The sequence below is a fragment of the Pelophylax lessonae genome (assembly GCF_965119305.1).
Source record: "Pelophylax lessonae genome assembly, chromosome: 5".
Classification (NCBI taxonomy): domain Eukaryota; kingdom Metazoa; phylum Chordata; class Amphibia; order Anura; family Ranidae; genus Pelophylax; species Pelophylax lessonae.
This window is the reverse complement of record NC_138772.1, coordinates 147,534,753-147,555,604: the sequence shown is the minus strand read 5'-3', so window position 1 is coordinate 147,555,604 and position 20,852 is coordinate 147,534,753. Positions and strand designations below refer to the sequence as shown.

The window sequence follows — 20,852 nt, the reverse complement described above, 5'->3', positions numbered from 1 at the left end:
CCCCCTTCCAAACAAAATATTCCCCTCTAAGCACGAATACCCCCCCCCCCCCAACCATATTACCGTTTTTAACACACCCATCCTAGCACATATCCTCTTCCCCATTTCCCCTCTCAACACAATTCCCCCCAAATCCCCAATCTTAGCACACCTCCTTAAATTTCCCCTTCTAGAACAATTCTTACCTCCTGCCGCACCCCCCTCCCCCCAATTCCCCCTCCTAACACAAATCCCCTCCCTCCTTGTGGTGCCCCTGAACCTCACAGTGCCCAGGGCAAACGTCACTCCTGCCCACCCCTTTTCCTGGCTCTGCCCAGTGCTAAACTATTCATCCCATTTCTAAATTTCTACATTGGTAAATGTCAAAAGCTAGTATAAAGAAATATTTGTGGCTTTAACCTCCCTGGCGGTATGATTCTTTCCATTATTTTGCATGTAATTCTTAAGAATGAGCAGCCCAAACCAACTATTTACATATGATTTTTTTTTTACTGTGCGTTCTTCTTTATAACATCTCGGGTATGATAAAGTTTGAAACACAAAATCATAAATTATAATATAATAAATAACTATAAACCCAAAGTTAAAGTATGTATGTATATGTATATATATATATATATATATATATATATATATATGCTGTATATATACTGTACATATATATATACATATATTGTATATATGTGTGTATACATATATATATATATAGATATACATGTATATCTATATATATATATATAGATATACATGTATATCTATATATATATGTACGTATATATATATATATATATATATATATATATATATATATATATATATATATATATATACATATATATATATATATATACATAAAAAGTACAGTAAAACTGCAGGAAAGGGCACTGGGGGGCAAACTAATGTGAATTTATTTTATTTTGCAATGTATCAGTGTGTTTGGTGTGTTTTACTGTTTGAATTTGCTGCCGGTTCCACCCCCCTGCGAGCGTCACGTCGCAGGAGATGGAAGCTGGGGCACAGAGCATCGGGAGGAAGACCCGGCCTCCGCACACCGCCAGGATACATCGCTGGGTCCCGGGGACAAGGTGAGTACCCTCTCTTACAGGATCCAGCGATCTCCCTAGTGGTACCCCGAGTGTGGCTCGGTGTTACCGCTTTTGGCACTGAAATTTAACCCTGAGTCACACTCGGGAATACCGCTAGGGAGGTTTAAAGGAGAAGTACTGTCATAGCTCGTGGATATGGATCAGTGGAGTGCAGTTTGTTTTGTTTCAAGTCACAGAGTCGGTCCAGGCTCGGGCGTCATTACGACCATGGACTGGCACCCGACTCAGCCTCTCAGCTGCTGAGAACCTGAGCCAGCCGCTCCCACCCCCTCCATAGCCCGGTGAGCCAAGAGGGGGCAAAGCAGAGAGCTGCTGACTGACAGAATCACTATTGCACCATTCTCAGTGTCCCTAATCACCCCCACACCAGTTAGAGTGCCCCTGATCACTGCCACACCAGTTGCAGTGTTCCTGATCACTGCCACACCAGTCAGAGTGCCCCTGATCACTGCCACACCAGTCACAGTGTTCCTGATCACTGCCACACCAGTCAGAGCGCCCCTAATAACTGCCACACCAGTCACAATATTCCTGATCACTGCCACACCAGTCAGAGCCCCCTGATCACTGCCACACCAGTCACAATATTCCTGATCACTGCCACACCAGTCAGAGCCCCCTGATCACTGCCACACCAGTCAGAGCCCCCTGATCACTGCCACACCAGTCAGAGCCCCCTGATCACTGCCACACCAGTCACAGTGTTCCTGATCACTGCCACACCAGTCACAGTGTTCCTGATCACTGCCACACCAGTCAGTGTCTCTGATCGCAAAAGCCGCTGCAAGGATTTTTGTGAGTAAGTACATTTTGTTGCCTCCCCCCCACTGTCCTCCCTTCAACAGACAGCATCTCTGCATGGAGGACAGCACTTAGCGCCTTTTTAAATGAGCCCTTTCATCAGAATCCACTACACAGTAAAGAGGAAAGGGACTCTGGGCACCATGATTTAAGAGGGAACACTGCCAACTCTGATGTAAGGGGGCTCTTGTGACAGAACCCCTCTTACATCAGAGTTCCTCTTTACACGAGAGTTTGCAGAATTCCCCCTTATATCAGTGCCCCCCCCCCCTTAGTTTTCCCAGTCACACTTCCCTTTTACATCATTGTCCATTCCATGCATGTAGGCAGTAGGGCACTATGGGGAGGATTCAGGTCACTGTGGATGGACTTTAGGGCACTGCAGGCTGGCTCTGGCTCAGTAAACATAAAGCAAAAGAGAGGGCGCACCAGCCTAGTGCATTATCCTTAAAACATAACTTCATTACTTATATATACACACCTCTATATGAAATAAAGTTAGGATGTCCTAGAGCTGCACGATTCTGGATAAAAGGAGAATCACAATTTTTTTGCTTAGAATTAAGATCACGATTCTCGGCGTAACATCATCTTTTACATTATACAAAAAATTGGGCTAACTTTACTGTTTCGTTTTTTTATAATTAATCAAAGTGTATTTTTTCCCAAAAAAAACTGCGTTTGAAAGACTTCTGCGAAAATACAGTGTGACAAAAAAGATTGCAACGATCGTCATTTCATTCTCTAGGGTCTCTGCTAAAAATATATATATATTTAATGTTTGGGGGATCTAAGTAATTTTCTAGCAAAAAATACTGATTTTAACTTGTAAGCAACAAGTGTCAGAAAAAAGAATTAGGCTCCATTCACACCTGAGCCTATCGTTTTCAGGCATTTTTTGGGGCTTTTCTCAGGCGTTTTTTTTCCAGGCGTTTTTCAGACGTTCTTTGGAGTTTTTTTCAGGCGTTTTTTCTGGCGTTTTTTCAGGCATTTTTTTGCAGGTGTTTGGAGGCAGGCATTGACATCTAACAAAAACGCTTGTAATCTGCCAAAAAAGAAGCACTTTACTTTTTTTTGAGCTTCAGGCGACAAAATGCTCACATTTGAACAGGGGCGATTGAAATGAATAGGATTTTGCTTGTTGGGCGTTTTGAGACTTTAGAGATGAGCGTTTTACGAGCTGAAAAATGCTCAGGTGTGAACAGGGCCTTAGCTTTAGGAGGATAAAAAGGCCCTCAATTACAGACAGAAGTTAATTTCTTTGATGTAAAAAAAGGAAATTATACATTGTAAGTCCCCGTTCACACTGGGGCGACCTGTCAGGCGACCTGGTCGCCTGACAGGTCGCCGTAGGTCGCCTGCCATAGAGAAGCTGTGGACCCGTTCTAATAGGAGCGACACAAGTCGCTCCGACTTAGAAAAAGGGTCCGGAGCTTCTTTGGGGCGACCTGGAGTGACCTGCATTAACTTCAATGTTATGAAGTCCGTGCCGGCCGCTCCGAGGTCGCGGTGCGAGCTGCGCGCCGCGACCTGTGAGGTCGCCCCGGCAAGTCGGATCGCCCCAGTGTGAACGGGGTCTAAGCCCCCGTTCACATGCAAGCGATCCGACTTCGGGTGGCGACCTCCGAGGTTGCGGTGCGAATAGCGCGCCGCGACCTCGGTGCGGCCGCCACGGACTTCATAACATTGAAGTCTATGGCGGTCGCCTCCTGGTCGCCCCAAAGAAGCTCCGGACCCTTTTTCTAAGTCGAAACGACTTGTGTCGCTCCTATTAGAACGGGTCCTCAGCTTCCCTATGGGAGGCGACCTGTGAGGCGACCAGGTCGCCTCACAGGTCGCCTTAGTGTGAACGGGGGCTAAAGCATTGTGTTTATAGTTATCTAGCAGCCTTAACAATGTTGATAAACATTTGCTGGGGCTCTTTTTGTTTTTTTTGACAGCTGTGAGTGAGCAGAGAACGGCTCTGTAGGAAATGGAGGACATGGCGTTTTAAGATCGTAAGGGGTGGGGGGGATGGGAGGCGGTGATCAGGATTTTTTTAACGATTGATTAATCGTGCAGCTCTGTACTAGGCTGGTGCGCCCTCTCTTTTGTTTTATGGTTACAGTGTTCCTGGACCTCCCCAGTCCTATGAGGGCAGCAAGACGAGTCTAATCCAAGAAAGCCAGGATGTTAATGTAGTCAACTGTTATCTTTGGGCCCACTCTCAAGCGCAGGAGATTTTGTGTTTTTTATCTACTTGGTGGCTTAGACTCAGGCAGACTGTTGGTACTTCCTCCCCCTCCCTCCTGTCTCCTGTCGCCTTCAAACTACTAGAAACAAGCGCCAAGCACACTGACATCACGATCACCTCCTGTACCTGCCTCACTGCCTGAATTACGCCAAGCTCAACTGTCTAATGATCCGCTGGCCCTGGAACTGTGCATGCACAGAACAGAACTGGGGAGAAGCTGCAAAATTTACGGGCACACTTTTTTTGTCTAAGAACATTTACAGAGAGGAAAAAAGCGCCTTATTTAACCACTTCAACCCTGGAAGGTTTCACCCCCTTAATGACCAGGCCATTTTTTGTGGTACGGCACTGTGTTATTTTAACCACTTGCCGACCGCCGCACGACTATTTACGTCGGCGGTCAGCCCCTCACAGGCAGAGCGACGCAGGGATACATCGCTAGCCTGTGAGGGTCTAGGGAGCGAGCGCGCGCCGCCGGAGGCGCGCTCCCACGTGGTCACGGACCCCTCCCGCGCGTGTGACCAGCGGACCCGGATCGACGATGGAGAGGGAGAAAGGCAGGCGGCTGATGTAAACAAGCCGCCTGTCATTCTCCCCTGTGTAGAAACAGTGATCATACGGTTCTACTATGTAGGACCATTGATCAGTGTTCCTACACCTCAAGCCACAGCCAATCACAGTTAGAATCACGCCCCTAGGGATACACATAACCCCTCCCTCTCAAAAAAAGTTAACCCCTTCACTGCCAGTGTAATTTTACAGTAACAGTGCATATGTATAGCACTGATTACTGTAGTAATGTCACTGGTAACCCCAAAAGTGTAAAAAATGTCAGTCAAGGGTCCGATCTGTCCGCCGCAATGTCGCAGTCTCGCAAAAGAAATCGCAGATCGCCGCCATTACGCGTTAAAAAAAAAAAACTACAAAAATGACAAAAATCTTTCCCTTTGTTAGTAAACGCAATAACTTTTGCGCAAACCAATCAAAATTCGCTTTTTGTGATTTTTTTTACCAAACATATGGTAAAAAAAAAAAATTGGCCCAAAATGTTAAAAAATTTTGATTTTTACTTTTTTGGGGGGGGGGATTTCATATAAAAAAATGTGAAAAATATTGTTATTTTTGCAAAATTGACGCTGTTTTTTTGTTTATAGCGCAAAAAGTAAAAATCGCACAGGTGATCAAATACCACCAAAAGAAAGCTCTGTTTGTGGGAAAAAACGGACGTCAAATTTGTTTAGGTACAGCGTCGCATGACCGCGCAATTGTCCGTTAAATTCACGCAGTGCCGAATCGCAAAATAGGCCCTGGTCAGGAAGGGGGTAAAATCTTCCAGGGCTTAAGTGTTTAGCTGACAATTGCGAAGTCATGCGACGTTATAAAATTGATGTCCTTTTTTCCCACAAATAGAGCTTTCTTTTGGTGGTATTTGATCACCTCTGCGGTTTTTATTTTTTGCGCTATTAACATGAAAAGAGTGACAATTTTGAAAAAAAAAACTTTTTACTTTCTGCTATAAAACATATCCAATAAAAAAAAATGTAAAAGAAATCTTATTTTTCACCATTTTAGGCCAATATGTATTCTGCTACATATTTTTGGTAAAAACAAAATCCCAATAAGAGCTGGTTCACACTGGGTCGCCGTAGGTTGCCTGCCATAGAGAAGCTGTGGACCCGTTCTAATAGGAGCGACACAAGTCGCTCTGACTTAGAAAAAGGGTCCGGAGCTTCTTTGGGCGACCCGGAGCGACCTGCATAGACTTCAATGTTATGAAGTCCGTGCCGGCCGTTCCGAGGTTGCGGTGCGAGCAGCGCACCGCGACTTGTGAGGTAGCCCCGGCAAGTCGGATCGCTCTAATGTGAACCGGCTCTTAGCGTATATTATTTAGTTTGCCCAAAAGTTATCGCGTCTACAAACTATGGAATATTTTTATGACTTTTTTTATTTTATTTTATTTTTTACTAGTAATGGTGGCTTACTTAAGACTTAAAGGGCTTGGTGGGGTCAAATCAAAGTCGGATCCCGTTCACTGAAGTCGCAAGGAAGTCAGACATGTGGTCGCAGGGCAAACTTGGATCGAAAGTCGTACGACTTTTGTGTTGGATCAGTGTGAACATAGCCTTGCCATGATAAAGAACCAAGTCACATGGTTATCCTTCATCCTTCAGATTCTCCTTGTTGGCTTTTTTTCAGAAAACCACGCTTTGTTTTTCCTCGGTCTCCAAGTGGGCAACCTGGTAAGAAACAATAGTAAAACAATTACCATCTAGGCCAGTGATGACTAGCCTTGACACCCCATATGTTTTGGAACTACATTTCCCATGATGCTCAACTACACGGCAGAGTGCATGAGCGTCATGGTAAATGTAGTTCCAGAACATCTGGGGTGCCAACGTTCGCCATCACTGATCTAGGCCTACAAAAGGTCATAATGATTCCCGGAAGAGTTTGTATCCACTATCAGAGCTCTTAAGTTGCAAATTATGCCCTATAATATAAAATAAATAAAAATGTAGCTAGGGTTACTCTCCAACATCTACCAAAATACTACATTTTAGTGGACTGACCCTTTAATGAAAACAAAGTTTGAAATCATTTTTGTTGGTTCTATCACAGCAAAGGCCCCTAATTCTTAACCATAAAGCTTCTTTCACATGGGGGGTGGAAGGGGCAGAAAAAACAGGCAGTTGATACTATATATGTTTTTTACAGCCCCCGGACTACCCACCTACAAGAAGACATGATGTCGCTCCAGTGGGTACACATTGCCATGGCCATGATTCCTTGCAGAAATACTAAAGTGTCACGCTGTGCACCATCTGTTAAACTCTCTCATATAAGTGGTAATATCCATGCCTCCAAAAAGAAGATACACTACTCACAGTACTCAGCCTTGTAACGATGAGTACTCAAATAGTGCTTTTCCACTGCATGGAACTGAACGGTTCGGCTAGCTTTTGTGCTTTTCCACTGCTGGTACCGCATGGTACGGTGTAGGAATGGTTCTTTACGGTACGGTACAGCGGCGCTTTTCCACTACATGGAACCGAACGGTACGGCTCTCTAGTACCACCTCGATTGTGGTTCCAAGAGGTACCATACCGATACCATATCCCACAATCCTTTGCATGCAGCTGACTGTTTGTCACTACTAGCCACTTATTGGTCAGAGAATTGTTGTTATCCCACCCACTATCCCACCCACTTACTTTAGTACTACTTTAGTGGAAATGCAAACCATACCAAACCGTACCGAACCGTTCCAACACCGTACCATGCAGTGGAAAACCAAACAGGGCCAAGTAGAGCCGAGCTGGTACTTGCAGTGGAAAAGTGCCATAAGTGAATGCCATGGATGGCGCCATTGCAGTACCAAATGCAAATGTGCGAAGTTACCAGCACTTCAAATAGATGCGTTTCACAAGTTTATTGTGAAGACATCATCACATAAGGCCAAAGAAACCAAACATTACTTGCAGAGTTGGGCTGGGGTGAAAGGGGGTAACTGCTGCTAGTGTGAAAGGAACCTGAAAGGGAAAAATCTTTCCAACCCATGTAGAAGTGTATTCTGCTTAAAGTGTTACTAAACCCACAACAGTAAAATCAGTCTGTATATGTAATTAAGCATGTTTGTTATACTCACTGGGATTAATCCTTCACATTGTGTAAAAAGGCTGTTGATCCTGTCTTCTCTGTTCTTCCTCTTCTTTTACAGTCCTCAATCCATCTGCTGATAGTACTAAGCCTTGGGGGTACTCTGCACATGCTCAGTTTGGTGTGTGTTGCTAGAGAACTTTTTTGGGGGGGCGCATATGATCTGCACAAGGCCAATCAGCACTGTCCAGATAGAGTGTCAGGGGTCATGAAGCCTCATAGGACAGTCAGAGGAGAATGAAAACTCCTCCTACAAGCTTTAACCAGTGCTCGGCCAGACACTAAAAACTCACAAGACTGATATATACTGCTGATAAGAAAAGTTATTTAGCAGTTTATATTTACTAAAATAATTGCATTTTCATGTTCTGTGTACTGTGGGAGACCAGATATAGTGAATGCAGGTTTAGTAACACTTTAAAAATATGTATCTCAAATAGGAAAGAAAATGAATAACCATATAAGTTAAAATAGCAATATATGTGTGAATTGTCGGTATAGCAGATTTTAAGGTATTTGCACATCTCTAATTTAAAGCATATTTTAACACTACACCTGACACAGATTGAGCAGGAGGAGGCAAGGCTGATAAATGTCAGACCATTACTGGCTACTCTCTCAGTTACATGTTAACTGATTAATCATTTATACTTTGTTTCTATTTCCAGTTATATTTGCCTGAGGCGAACAGTGTGGTACAGCCTAAACCACCTCCTATATCTAACCATTGTACAGTATCTATAAAAGGATAAGGAAAGGTTAGGAATTGAAAGGCATCTTTTAAACAGCAGCTGCTCAAAAGATATTTTTTTTCAAAAGTCTTTCAAATTTTTCTTTATATAACTTTATACACTCTTTGCGCTCTATTGTAGAACACATTATAGATATACAGTATATATCGTATATTATATTGTGCTTTCTTTTAATTACTTTTTTATTGATTACGTGTCATTTTTTTTTTTTTTTTTTATGTTTTGACTAGAAAGAGTAAAAATACCTGCCTGTCAAACATTTTCTGACATTTGCAAAGTCTTGGCCATTGGCTATCCTGGTATAGGTAGGGTCCAGCTGATTGGTCTCCTTGAAGTGCCACCAGAGAGAGAGAGAGAGCAACCCCAATCACACTGCCGCTTACCGTCCCACTAATAAAAGAAGGCTCAAAGGTTCCACCAAACTGCTCCTCCAGATATCCTCAGCGATTCCAGGATCAAGCCAGTTAGGTGCGACTCCATACAGATGGTACAAGGCAGACTGATCACTCATATATACCAGAAAAAAAGCAAAAAAGAAAACCATAGTGCAACAGCTAATGAACCACCATTTAATTTCCTTATGCCAAATAAATGCTTACAGGTAATAAGAGTAAAAAGAGCTTATCTGCCAGAAATGTTTGACCGCCAACGAGATGACCGCTGCTTCACTCCGTAGTGACGTCCTGCATCACAGGTCCCGCCATAAGCGGTGTTTTGTCCAATGTTAGACTTCTTCCGGGGCGTGACTCTTTTTACTCTTATTACCTGTAAGCATTTATTTGGCATAAGGAAATTAACCACTTTACCACCGGAGGATTTTGCTGTCTTCCGTCCAGGCCACTTTTTGCGATTCGGCGCTGTGTGACTTTAACTGACAATTGCGCGGTCGTGCGACGCTGTACCCAAACGAAATTTACGTTCTTTTTCTCCCCACAAACAGAGCTTTCTTTTGGTGGTATTTGATCACCTGTGCGATTTTTACTTTTTGCGCTATAAACAAAAAAAGAGCGTTTATTTTGAAAAAATAACAATATTTTTCACATTTTTTTATATGAAATTCCCCCCCAAAAAATGTAAAAATCAAAATTTTTTTACATTTTGGGCCAATTTTTTTTTTTACCATATGTTTGGTAAAAAAAATCACAAAAAGCGAATTTTGATTGGTTTGCGCAAAAGTTATTGCGTTTACTAACAAAGGGAAAGATTTCTGTCATTTTTGGTGTTTTTTTTTTTTAACGCGTAATGGCGGCGATCTGTAATTTTTTTTGCGGGACTGCGACATTGCGGCGGACAGATCGGACCCTTGACTGACATTTTTGACACTTTTGGGGTACCAGTGACATTACTGCAGTAATCAGTGCTATATATATATGCACTGTTACTGTAAAAATGACACTGGCAGGGAAGGGGTTAATTTTATTGGAGAGGGAGGGGTTAATGTATGCCTGGTGCTTACTGACGTGTGGGGGGGGGGAGGTGACAGAGTGACACAAGAACAGATCCAGGGTTCAGCTATGCTGAACCCTGCAATCTGAACCTGCCTGTCACTTCAGAGATCCGCCCGCTGTGTTTACACACAGCGGGCGGATCTCCAGACTCGATCCCCGACGATCGGGTAAGAGCAGCGGCGATCGCCGCTGCTCCTCCCCTGGCCCGACTCCCGCTGTGACTGAAAACAGCGGGAGCGAGCCTCCGGCGGCGCGCGCGCGCCGCCCACAAGGGGTGGAGTCCAGCGACGTAGGTCTACGTCGCTGGACGGGAACGAGCCACTTTGCTGCAGTAGCAGCAAAGTGAGCGGGGGTAAAGTGGTTAAATGGGGGTTCATTAAGTGTTGCACTATGGTTTTATTTTTTGCTTTTTTCTGGTATATATGAGTGACCAGTCTGCCTTGTACCATCTGTATAGAGTCGCACCTAATTGGCTTGATCCTGGAATCGCTGAGGATTTCTGAAGGAGCAGTTTGGTGGAACCTTTGAGCCTTCTTTTATTAGTGGGACAGTAAGCGGCAGTGTGATTGGGGTTGCTCTCTCTCTCTCTCTGGTGGCACTTCAAGGAGACCAATCAGCTGGACCCTACCTATACCTGGACTTTTTATATAGCGCTGCTTTTCAATTTTATACTGTTTTTATGTTTTATCCAGCATATGTGCAGCAGCTGTTTTTTATTTAATAGACCCAAGCGCAGTTTTTTGTTTCATTTTTTCATTGGCTATCCTGACCATAGCTAGCCAGAAACCTCAAACTTACTCCTACTAAGCCATATTGGACCAACAATTTTACTATAAAGTATCGTTATCTAGTGGCGACCTACTGTGTTAGAAAACCCAAATTCAGGTGAAACTGTATTTAAAGCTATGTATATTGATATTTATGCTAATTTCATGTATTTGCTGATAGGTGCAGAAACTATTACAGTATAGATGCATATTAATGGAAGAGTATATTAAAAAAAATATTATTGATAATAATCATAAAAATAATAATGACATAATAAAATTATATATATCCTTCTTATATTGTGTACTTTATGCGCTTTTTTAGCATATGTCTGGGATAGATTTACAAAACATATTGTTGGTACCCAAAGAGGATAACTAGGCTATAACCTGTGCAGACAGGGTTCGTACTCCTGTACCCATGAGATCAAGGCATTTGGCTATTATTTCTTTTCCTTAGTTACTGTTGTGTGCTCAGATTACATTCTCCATAGAAGACCTGTATGTTGCTTGTCAGGACTGGAAGTGATGAGAAATCTCTCCAATAGATGTAAAGGGAAAAATATTGACTGGGATTAGGCTTTAGAAGCTCCTACTATACATATTATTATTGGAAAATAAATGACATAATTTAAAGCGGAGTTCCGGGCACAAAATCGGTATTTTTTTTTTGTGCCCCTCCGCTAGCTACACATAACCTGAAAAGGAATTGGATAGTTATTTTTTTTTTTTTGTACACTCACCTTGTAATCGAAGATCGTAAATACTCACCTCAGGGTACTTCCTCCTCCAGCGCCGCGGCTCACCCCGTCACTTCCTGCCTCGCGATGATTCCTGGGAGCTGAACGTCATCGCTCCCAGGAATCAATGCGACGGCACCGGCCCCGCACGTCACTTCCGGGCGACGCCGCATTCCCCTGCTAAACAGCTTCTGGGCATGCCCAGAAGCTGTTTAGGAATGCGGCGCCGCACCGGAAGTGACGAGAGGGGCCGGTGCTGCGCATTCTGGGAGAAGAAGATGCGGAAGAAGACACCGAAGAGGACCGCGCCGGCTTCAGCTGCCCACAAGAGAGATGGAAACGCTGTGGAAGAAATTTTCAAAGTAAGTATTTCTTCTTGCAGGTAAGTGCGAACCGGGACAGATCAGAGGCTAGCCATTGTGGAATGTACTAGCCCTGACTGTCCCGGGGGTATGTTCAGCAAAAAATGAGATCTGTGCCCGGAACTCCGCTTTAATAAAAAATTAGCAACCCTAGGGCTGAATGAGACACTCATTTTTTGTATGAATAATGAGGTGTCTCCAGTTTAAATTTTGTACTGGGACATGTGACTTAAAGCGGAGTTCCGGCCACAAAATCGACCTAATCGATTTTGGGGCCATCCGCTTGCTATCTGTTACCTGAAAAACAAATGGGTAGTTACGATTTTTACTTACCTTATTATTGAAGAAAATATACTCACCTTTCCTTCCACTTCCTCCCTCTGCGGCCCCGGCCCGCGCTGTCACTTCCTGTCCCGCAATGCTTCCTGGGAGCTCTTACTCATCACTCCCAGGATGCAATGGGCAGTGACATAGGCGGCCGGCCGCTCCTCTCATCGCGTTATTTGCAAACAGGAAATAACGCGATGATAGGCATTCCTATACTATGCCGATCGCATAGCACTGGGCATGCGCGAGATTTCGCGCTGCATTCACTGGCCCCCCTCCATCTCGAACCAGGAAACAGGGCATCCATTTACACACAGCGGCTTCAGGGGAACCCGGACAAAGATGGCGGCGCTCAGGACACATTTTATAAAGTAAAATTTTATAATTGCCATGGCCAATCGATTACTATACTGTAAAAAACCGGATTCGTTGATGTATGAAGGGGGGGGGGGGTGTGACAGTTTGGGAAGTATTGATTAAAAAAAAAACGATTCTGTGGCCGGAACTCCACTTTAAAGAGAACTAGCCACATCAGAGATTTCTTTTTAAATCAAAATACTTATCGATTACTGTAATAGTGGCTTGAAGACAAATGTTACCTATGTAAAAAATAAGAGTCAGCAGCTTCAAAAACTGTAGCTACTGACTATGAAAATGTAAATGAGAAATTATATAGAAAATTCTTTCAAGTGTATCAGATGTGGTTCCCAGAGAACTGGCCCACAGAACTGCTGGGAGTTAGATACCACTGAATTGATTTATATACTATATACTGTACATAGATGCACAGCCTGGCAGTATATTTAACCTTAGGAGCATCATAAGCAAGCTCTGATCTTCTTACAAGAAATACAAGCTGCAAAATGTGGGATTCGGGTTCTTAAAGTAGAACTATAGGCACATATTTTTTTATTTTTTATTTTGGATAGAGTACATTAGGGTTATAATCCCTGTAAGGTTTATTTCTCTTACGTCCTCCGACAGTCGTCGCCTCTTCATAATCTTCACCAATGGGGTAATTGACCTTTTCTCCGCAGGAGTAGCTAGGCAACAAGATTTGTTAATATCAAAGCTTTTAGCATATCACACCCCTAGGGGGTGGTCCCCTCAGTCAATACCTCCCTGCTTCCAGCATTCTCAACTCAGTTTTCAATTGCCTAGCTTAGGAGTAGCTGGCTGTTCCTGTGCTGGGGCTTTCAGTCTCAGCCTTCTATCATCTTTTTGATTTTATTTCAGGTATTTTTCTCTTTCTTTTACTTAGCTGTTTTTTTCTCAGCATTAGTTTAGTTTTCTTCGGATGAAGATGATCATGCGGAGCTGGGTCTCGGACTGGCCACCCTGGATCCCAGGGCTGAGAGCCAGGGGTTTCCCCAGTCTGCCATCGAGCGTTCAGCTCAGGTTTTCCTGGCATATTGAACGACCCATCCCTGTTCGCTGCAGGGATGCTGCCTGTGAGGTGGCTACCCCACCGGACGCCATTTACGGTTTCGCACCGCAGTCCACTGCGTCCTGGCTGCGACGCTCCCTGTCCTCAGTACAGCGGTTTTGGTCGCTGGAGAAGGCTCCCCACGCCATCCGGAATGGTAAGTAAATTTCTATGTGGGGACCTGTCTGTTTGGGTGTCAGTCTGTGACTGTGTGACCCGCATGTCTGTGTAAGTGCTGAGCTCCCTGTCAGTTGCTGTGATAGCTGCCTTTCTGTGGGCTGCGGGGGGGCTCTCCCGCTCTGCTGTGTGAGATGTATGGGGCAGACTGGGCTCAGACATGCTGTGCGGCAACGCTGATGCGGCCCGCCATTTTTCTCGGCAAACTGTGGTGACCGGCCCTGTGTGGTACGTCGCGGTGTTTTGGCGCCAAACGCCGCCATTTTGACGGCAATCGCTCCTGCAAGCACATGTCGGCGACATTTTCTTATTGCCTTGATTCCCTCAGCCGAGCGGCCATGTTTGTGAAGCCTTCATAGGCTATATAGGGCGGTCAGTCATTGCATCACTTCCTTTTTCACTGGAACAGCGATCGGTGGCAGCAGCTGTGTGCTCTCTCCAGGTTTTTACCTTCCTTATCCTGTATTTCCTTGCTCAGTGCTCCTTCTCCCTGCGGGGGTCGGTACATACAGTAGTGTGCGGTGGGCTGCGCTTGCCGCGGTCTTAAAGGGGCAGTCCTTTATTTCAGTTGATACTGGGGCATGGATTCTCAGGATTGCAAGTTTCCTCCCACCCTGGTGGGGGGCCAAGGGGCTGCTGAATCCCCCGAGGGGGCTGATCTGGCTGCTGTTGTAGCGAACTTGGCTTCTCAGGTGCAGATGCTAATGGCTGATCGATCCGCAAAACGGCTCAGGTTATCTATTTCCTCTGATTCAGGGGCTGCTATGGCTGGAGTGCCCTTCTCAGGGTCTCGTTCATCTCTGGACCTTGTGGGGTCTGAGGGGGAGGCTGAGGTAGAAGGAGTTGATACTTCTCCCCCTGGCTCGCCTGAAGAGCTTGCACTCATAGATGAGTTGATTACTTCTATCAAGGAAACACTGCATCTGCAGGATGAACCATGTCCTCCTGCTTTGATATCCTCTTATGGGACGAAAAGGAAATGCAAATCAGCGCAGGTTTTTCCCTGCCCTGCGGAATTTCAGCGCGCTGTTGATGAGCAATGGCGCAATTTAAAGAAGCCCTTTACTGTGCCAAGTAAGTTCAAGCTGCGTTATCCATTTACACCCACCACTGATGAGCGTTGGTGTGTGCCGCCTCAGGTGGATCACGCGGTGGCAGTTTTGAATAAATCTACTGCGATTCCTGCTGAGGATACCCCGGTGTTCCGGGACCCTACGGACAGGAGATTGGAGTCTCTGGCCCGTCATACTTATACGGTTGCTGGTTCTATGCTGAAGCCTATTTTTGCTTCCATTATGGCAGCCCAAGCTATTGCGGATTGGACGCAGGTGCTCAGGCACACCCTGGTGGCTGACTCTGCTCCGCCGACAACGCTGGCTATGGTAGATCAAATTCATCAGGGTGTCATGTATTTGTGCGATGCGGACTTGGATTTAGTCCCTTTGGCTGCACGTCTCTCCAGTGTAGCGGTGTTGAACCGTCGCCTGATATGGCTGAAATGTTGGTCGGTTGACCAATCCTCTCGCGAGACTCTAGCTAATCTACCCTACGCAGGATCTCGCCTTTTTGGCGAGTCTTTGGATACTCTGATAAAGGGAATTTCCGGGGGTAAGAGCACTCTCTTACCCCAAACTCACAAGAATAAGTTTGTTCGCGGTAAGAAGAATACCTCGTTTAGGCCCTCTCAGGGGTCCTTTCGTGCCTTTCGGTCACAATACAAGGGCAAGCCCTTCAAGGGCCAAGGCTCCCAGAAGAAGCAGTGGGCAGGTAAGCAGAAGTCCGGCCATTCCGGGTCCGCTGCCCATACCAATTCGGCCTGAAGGGGTGCCCTCACCCGGTTCTGGGGTGGGGGGACGTTTGCTCGGTTTTCTTCAACCCTGGCTGGCCCGCATTCGGGACAGGTGGGTTCAGGAAATCGTTCGATATGGATACAAGATCGAGTTTCTCTCTCGGCCGGCGAGCAGATTTTTTCCCTCAAATCTTCAGCTGTCTCCGGAGCGTTTGCAGGATCTGCACCTGGGTTCTACTCCAATCTGTTCACTGTGCCCAGAAAGGAGGGCAAGGTACGTCCGATTCTGGACTTGAAAGCTCTGAACCATTTTGTGCGGGTTTGCAAGTTCCGCATGGAATCCCTACGCTCAGTGGTGGCTACCCTGAGTCCGGGGGAATTCATGGCCTCCATCGATCTGAAGGATGCGTACCTTCACATCCCCATTTTCGAAGGTCACCAGAGGTACCTTCGATTCGCCATTGCGGAGGATCATTACCAATTCGTGGCGTTACCCTTCGGTCTCGCTTCGGCTCCGTGGGTTTTCACCAAGGTGCTTGCGCCGGTCCTGGCTTTATTGAGAGCCCAGGGCGTCTCTGTCTTGGGATATCTGGACGATATCTTGCTTCGGTCTGCGACCAGTCAGGGCCTGGTGAACGACCTGTCCACCATGATGCAGACTCTGCAGGAGTTTGGTTGGACGGTAAATTTTCCAAAATCAACGTTGTGTCCGTCGGTTCGTCTTCCCTACCTGGGGATGATCCTGGACTCTGCTCAAGCGAAGGTCTTCCTGCCGGAAGACAAGCTCCGGAAACTTCAGGACGAGGTCAGGTCCCTCAGGGACACTCAGTGCTCGTCCCTCCGGACATGTATGAGATGTCTAGGTCTAATGGCCTCGGCTTTCGAGGCGATTCCCTTCGCCCAGTTTCACACGCGAGGTCTTCAGGCGGAGATCTTGGCCAAGTGGGACGGGCGTCCGCAATCTCTGGATCGGCAGCTTTCGTTGAGCTGCCACACCCGAAGGGGTCTTTTGTGGTGGCTCCAGTCCCCGGCAGTATCGGGGGGCAAGTCTTTTCGTCCCTTGTCGTGGACGGTGATCACCACGGATGCCAGCCTGTCGGGCTGGGGTGGTGTTCTGGGCGTTCTGTCCGCCCAGGGAACTTTGTTCGGAGGAGGAATCCTCCCTTCCGATCAACATTCTGGAATTGCGAGCGATAAAACTTTGCCTTCTGCATTGGCCGGAACGGCTTCAGGGCCGTCCGATTCGGGTTCAGACGGACAATGCCACAGCGGTGGTCTACATCAACCATCAAGGGGGCACCAGGAGTGCCCGTGCTGCTCGGGAAGTAAACGGCATTCTGTCGTGGGCCGAGACGCACGTCCCAGCGATAACGGCTGTGCACATTCCGGGGGTGGAGAACTGGCAGGCGGACTATCTGAGTCGCCAGACCCTGGACCAGGGAGAATGGTCCCTTCACCCAGATGTCTTCCAGAAGTTGTGTGCGAAGTGGGGTCTTCCGGATGTGGACCTGTTCGCGTCTCGTCTGAACAACAAGGTGGGAAGGTTCGTGGCAAGGACGCGCAATCCTCAGGCAGACACCTCAGACGTGTTAGTGGCGCCCTGGCATCAGTATTGTCTGATGTATGCCTGTCCAGGCTGCTTCGCAGATTGGCCTTGGAACCGCACGCGGTTATTCTGGTGGCACCAGACTGGCCTCGCCGGTCTTGGTACGCAGACCTCGTAAATCTGGCAGTCGACGCTCCGTGGCGCCTGCCGCTTCGGGAAGACCTTCTGTCTCAAGGGCCGATATTCCATCCTGCTTTACAGTCGCTGGCTTTAACGGCCTGGCTGTTGAAAGCCAGGTCCTGAAGGATAGGGGTCTCTCCCCTGAGGTCATTCTCACTTTGATCGAGGCTAGAAAAGCCTCTTCGGGAAAAATTTACTACCGTACTTGGAAGGCGTACTTTGCCTGGTGTGAGTCCAGGGGGTATTCCCCTCGCTCATACTCGGTGTCGAGAGTGTTGGCCTTCCTCCAAACTGGAGTAGACCAGCGTTTGGCGCTGGCCACAATTAAGGGTCAGATTTCTGCTCTGGCCACTCTTTTTCAACGCCCTGTGGCGTCAAGTTCATTGGTTAGCACCTTTGTTCAGGGGGTGCGACATTTGGCCCCTCCTAGGAGGGAACCTCTGCCTCCATGGGACTTGAACTTGGTTCTGTCCGTGTTACAACAGGCTCCCTTTGAAAAGATCAGGGAGATCTCGTTGTCTCTGTTGTCCAAGAAGGTTGCCTTTTTGGTGGCGATCACTTCGGCTCGCAGGGTGTCGGAGCTGGCGGCCTTGTCCTGCAGCTCTCCCTACCTGGTGATTCACAAGGATAAGGTGGTCTTGCGACCTAACCCATCTTTTCTTCCGAAAAGGATCTCAGAGTTTCACCTGAATGAGGACATTGTCTTGCCTTCGCTTTGCGCGAAGCCTAAGCATCCGAAGGAGGTGGCTTTGCATGCCTTGGATGTTGTTCGGGCGATCAATGTTTACCTGTCATCGACTAAGTCCTTTCGCAAGTCGGATTCCCTATTCGTTCTTCCAGAGGGACCTCGGAAGGGCATGGCAGCGTCGGCTGCTACCATCGCCAAATGGATCAGACAGACGATTGTGCAAGCCTATGCTTTGAGGGGGAAGTTTCCTCCTTTCCCTGTGAAGGCGCACTCTACCAGATCTCTGAGTACGTCTTGGGCCTATGGTCATCAGGCTTCTGTGGCCCAGGTGTGTAAGGCGGCGACTTGGTCGTCCGTTCACACCTTCTCCAAATTTTACAAAGTGGATGTTCAGGCATCGGCGGATGCTTCCTTTGGCCGTAAAGTTCTTAGTGCGGCAGTGCTTTAGGGTCCCTTGTTTGGGCCCTTGGCTGTTGGGGTGTTTTTACCCCTGGGTTACTTGTTCTTCCTGGGTTGTTGCTCCTGTTGAGCACGTTTTCCTGTTGCCAGGTTGGTTCTCTTACTTTGGTAAGGTTCCTTTCTCTGATGTGGGTACTGCGTTGCTTTATGCGCGGCTGCGTTTTTTTCCCACCCCTCATGTCTACACTGCTTTGGGACGTCCCCATTGGTGAAGATTATGAAGAGGCGGCGACTGTCGGAGGACGTAAGAGAAAACTGAATTTTTGTAAAATCTTACCGTAAAATTCCTTTCTCTGAGTCCTCCGACAGTCGCCGCCCCCACCCCTCTTTTGGGGTTTGTTTATGTACTCTACTGCTATTCTACTGAAACTGAGTTGAGAATGCTGGAAGCAGGGAGGTATTGACAGAGGGGACCACCCCCTAGGGGTGTGATATGCTAAAAGCTTTGATATTAACAAATCTTGTTGCCTAGCTACTCCTGCGGAGCAAAGGTCAATTACCCCATTGGTGAAGATTATGAAGAGGCGGCGACTGTCGGAGGACTCAGGAATTTTACAGTAAGATTTTACAAAAATTCAGTTTTTTGCCATCTGTGCCCCATTGAGGAGATTTGCCTTCACTTCCTGTCCCATAGCCAAACAGAAAATCCCTGAAAAATAAAAAATGACCCCCAGGTCACCAGAACTAGTGTTCCCATTGGAAGATTTCCGCTCTATTACTTTTCTGGGGACAACTCAAAATTGGGATTTTCTTTTACTTTAAATGATAATAGTAAACAGAACAAATAGAGAGGGTGAATCTCCCTAACGGGCACACAGGCAGCAATAAAAATTGATTCTAATTCACCTCCCCTCTATCCAAAGATAAAAAAAAAAGTTTTACCTTTAGTTAAACTTTAAGTTCAAATATTCTAACCCCTCACAAAAACTCAGTATAAGTGGGTTCAAGTTTTTAAAGTGTAGAACCAGAAACTAAAAATTGTCATCTTCAATTACGTATTTTTAATTGGTTTCTAAATGATTTATGTTGCAGGCTGGAAAACTATTTCCTATTGGAGAGAGAGCGGAAAGCTGTCTGACCGAGGTCTACCCAAGGGTAAGGAAAGAGCACACCTCACCCGTCTCATGTGATTAAACAATACTTCACCCTGGTGCACATCTTTCTTAACATTTGCAAACAGGCACATTACATTTTTAAAGTGAGTCTTCCATAAATAATTGGAGACAGGCTACAAGTAAAAAACACTGCTCAATAAATGAAAGGAACACTTTGAAAACACATCAGATCTCAATGAAGAAAAATATCATGCTGGATATTTATAGTGATATGGACTGGCTAATGTGTTAGGAACTATAGGATGCCACATTGTTTGATGGAAATGAAAAGTATTAACCTACAGAGGGCTGAATTCAAAGTGAAAAAATTATGTAGCAGGCTAGTCATTTTGCTTAAATTTCATTGCAGCAACTCAGAATGGTACTCAGTAGTTTGTATGGCCCCCATGTGCTTCTATGCATACCTGACAACGTCGGGGCATACTCTTAATGAGATGACAGATGGTGTCTTGGGGTATTTCCTCTCAAACCTGTACCAGGGCATCACTGAGCTCCAGAATAGACTGAGGTGCAACCTGGTAGCGTCAGGTGCACCGAAACATAATATCCCAGAGGTGTTCTATTGCATTTAGGTCCGGCGAGCGTGGGGACCATTCAATGGTATCAATTCCTTCATCCTCCCAGAAATGGCTGCATACTCTCGCCACATGAGGCCGTTTATTGCTGTGCACCAGGAGGAACTCAGGACCCATTGCACCAGAGTAGGGTCTGACAATGGGTCCAAGGATTTCATCCTAATTCCTAATGGCAGTCAGGGTGCCATTATCTAGCCTGTAGAGGTCTGTGCATCCCTCCATGGATATGCCTCCCCAGATCATCACTGACCCACCACCAAACTGGTCATGCTGAATGATGTTACAGGCAGCATAACGTTCTCCATGGCTTCTCCAGACCCTTTCACATCTGTCACATGTGCTCAGGGTGAACCTGCTCTCATCTGTGAAAAGCACAGGGCACCAGTGGCAGACCTGTCAGTTTTGGTGTTTAATGTCAAATGCCAATCAAGCTCCATGGTGATGGGCGGTGAGCACAGGGCCACTAGAGGACGTCAGGCCACCCTCATAAAGTCTGGTTTCTGATTGTTTGGTCAGAGACAGTCACACTAGTGGCCTTCTGGAGGTCATTTTGTAGGGCTCTGGCAGCTCATCCTTTTCCTACTTGCACAAAGGAGCAAATACCGATCCTACTGATGGGTTAAGGACCTTCTACGGCCTCGTTCAGCTCTCCTAGAGTAACTGCATGTCTCCTGGAATCTCCTCCATGCTCTTGAGACTGTGCT

General features: G+C 46.3%; 1 protein-coding gene across 1 annotated transcript in view; it reads left to right on the top strand.

The window, feature by feature from the left end:
* Positions 1-20,852, top strand: part of EFHB (EF-hand domain family member B) — a 96,990-nt gene that overhangs the window by 8,304 nt on the left and 67,834 nt on the right. Inside the window, exon 2 of the mRNA XM_082259785.1 lies at positions 19,491-19,553. Within this exon, the coding sequence (XP_082115911.1) occupies positions 19,491-19,553 (63 nt within the window). The remainder of the gene's footprint in view (positions 1-19,490; positions 19,554-20,852) is intronic.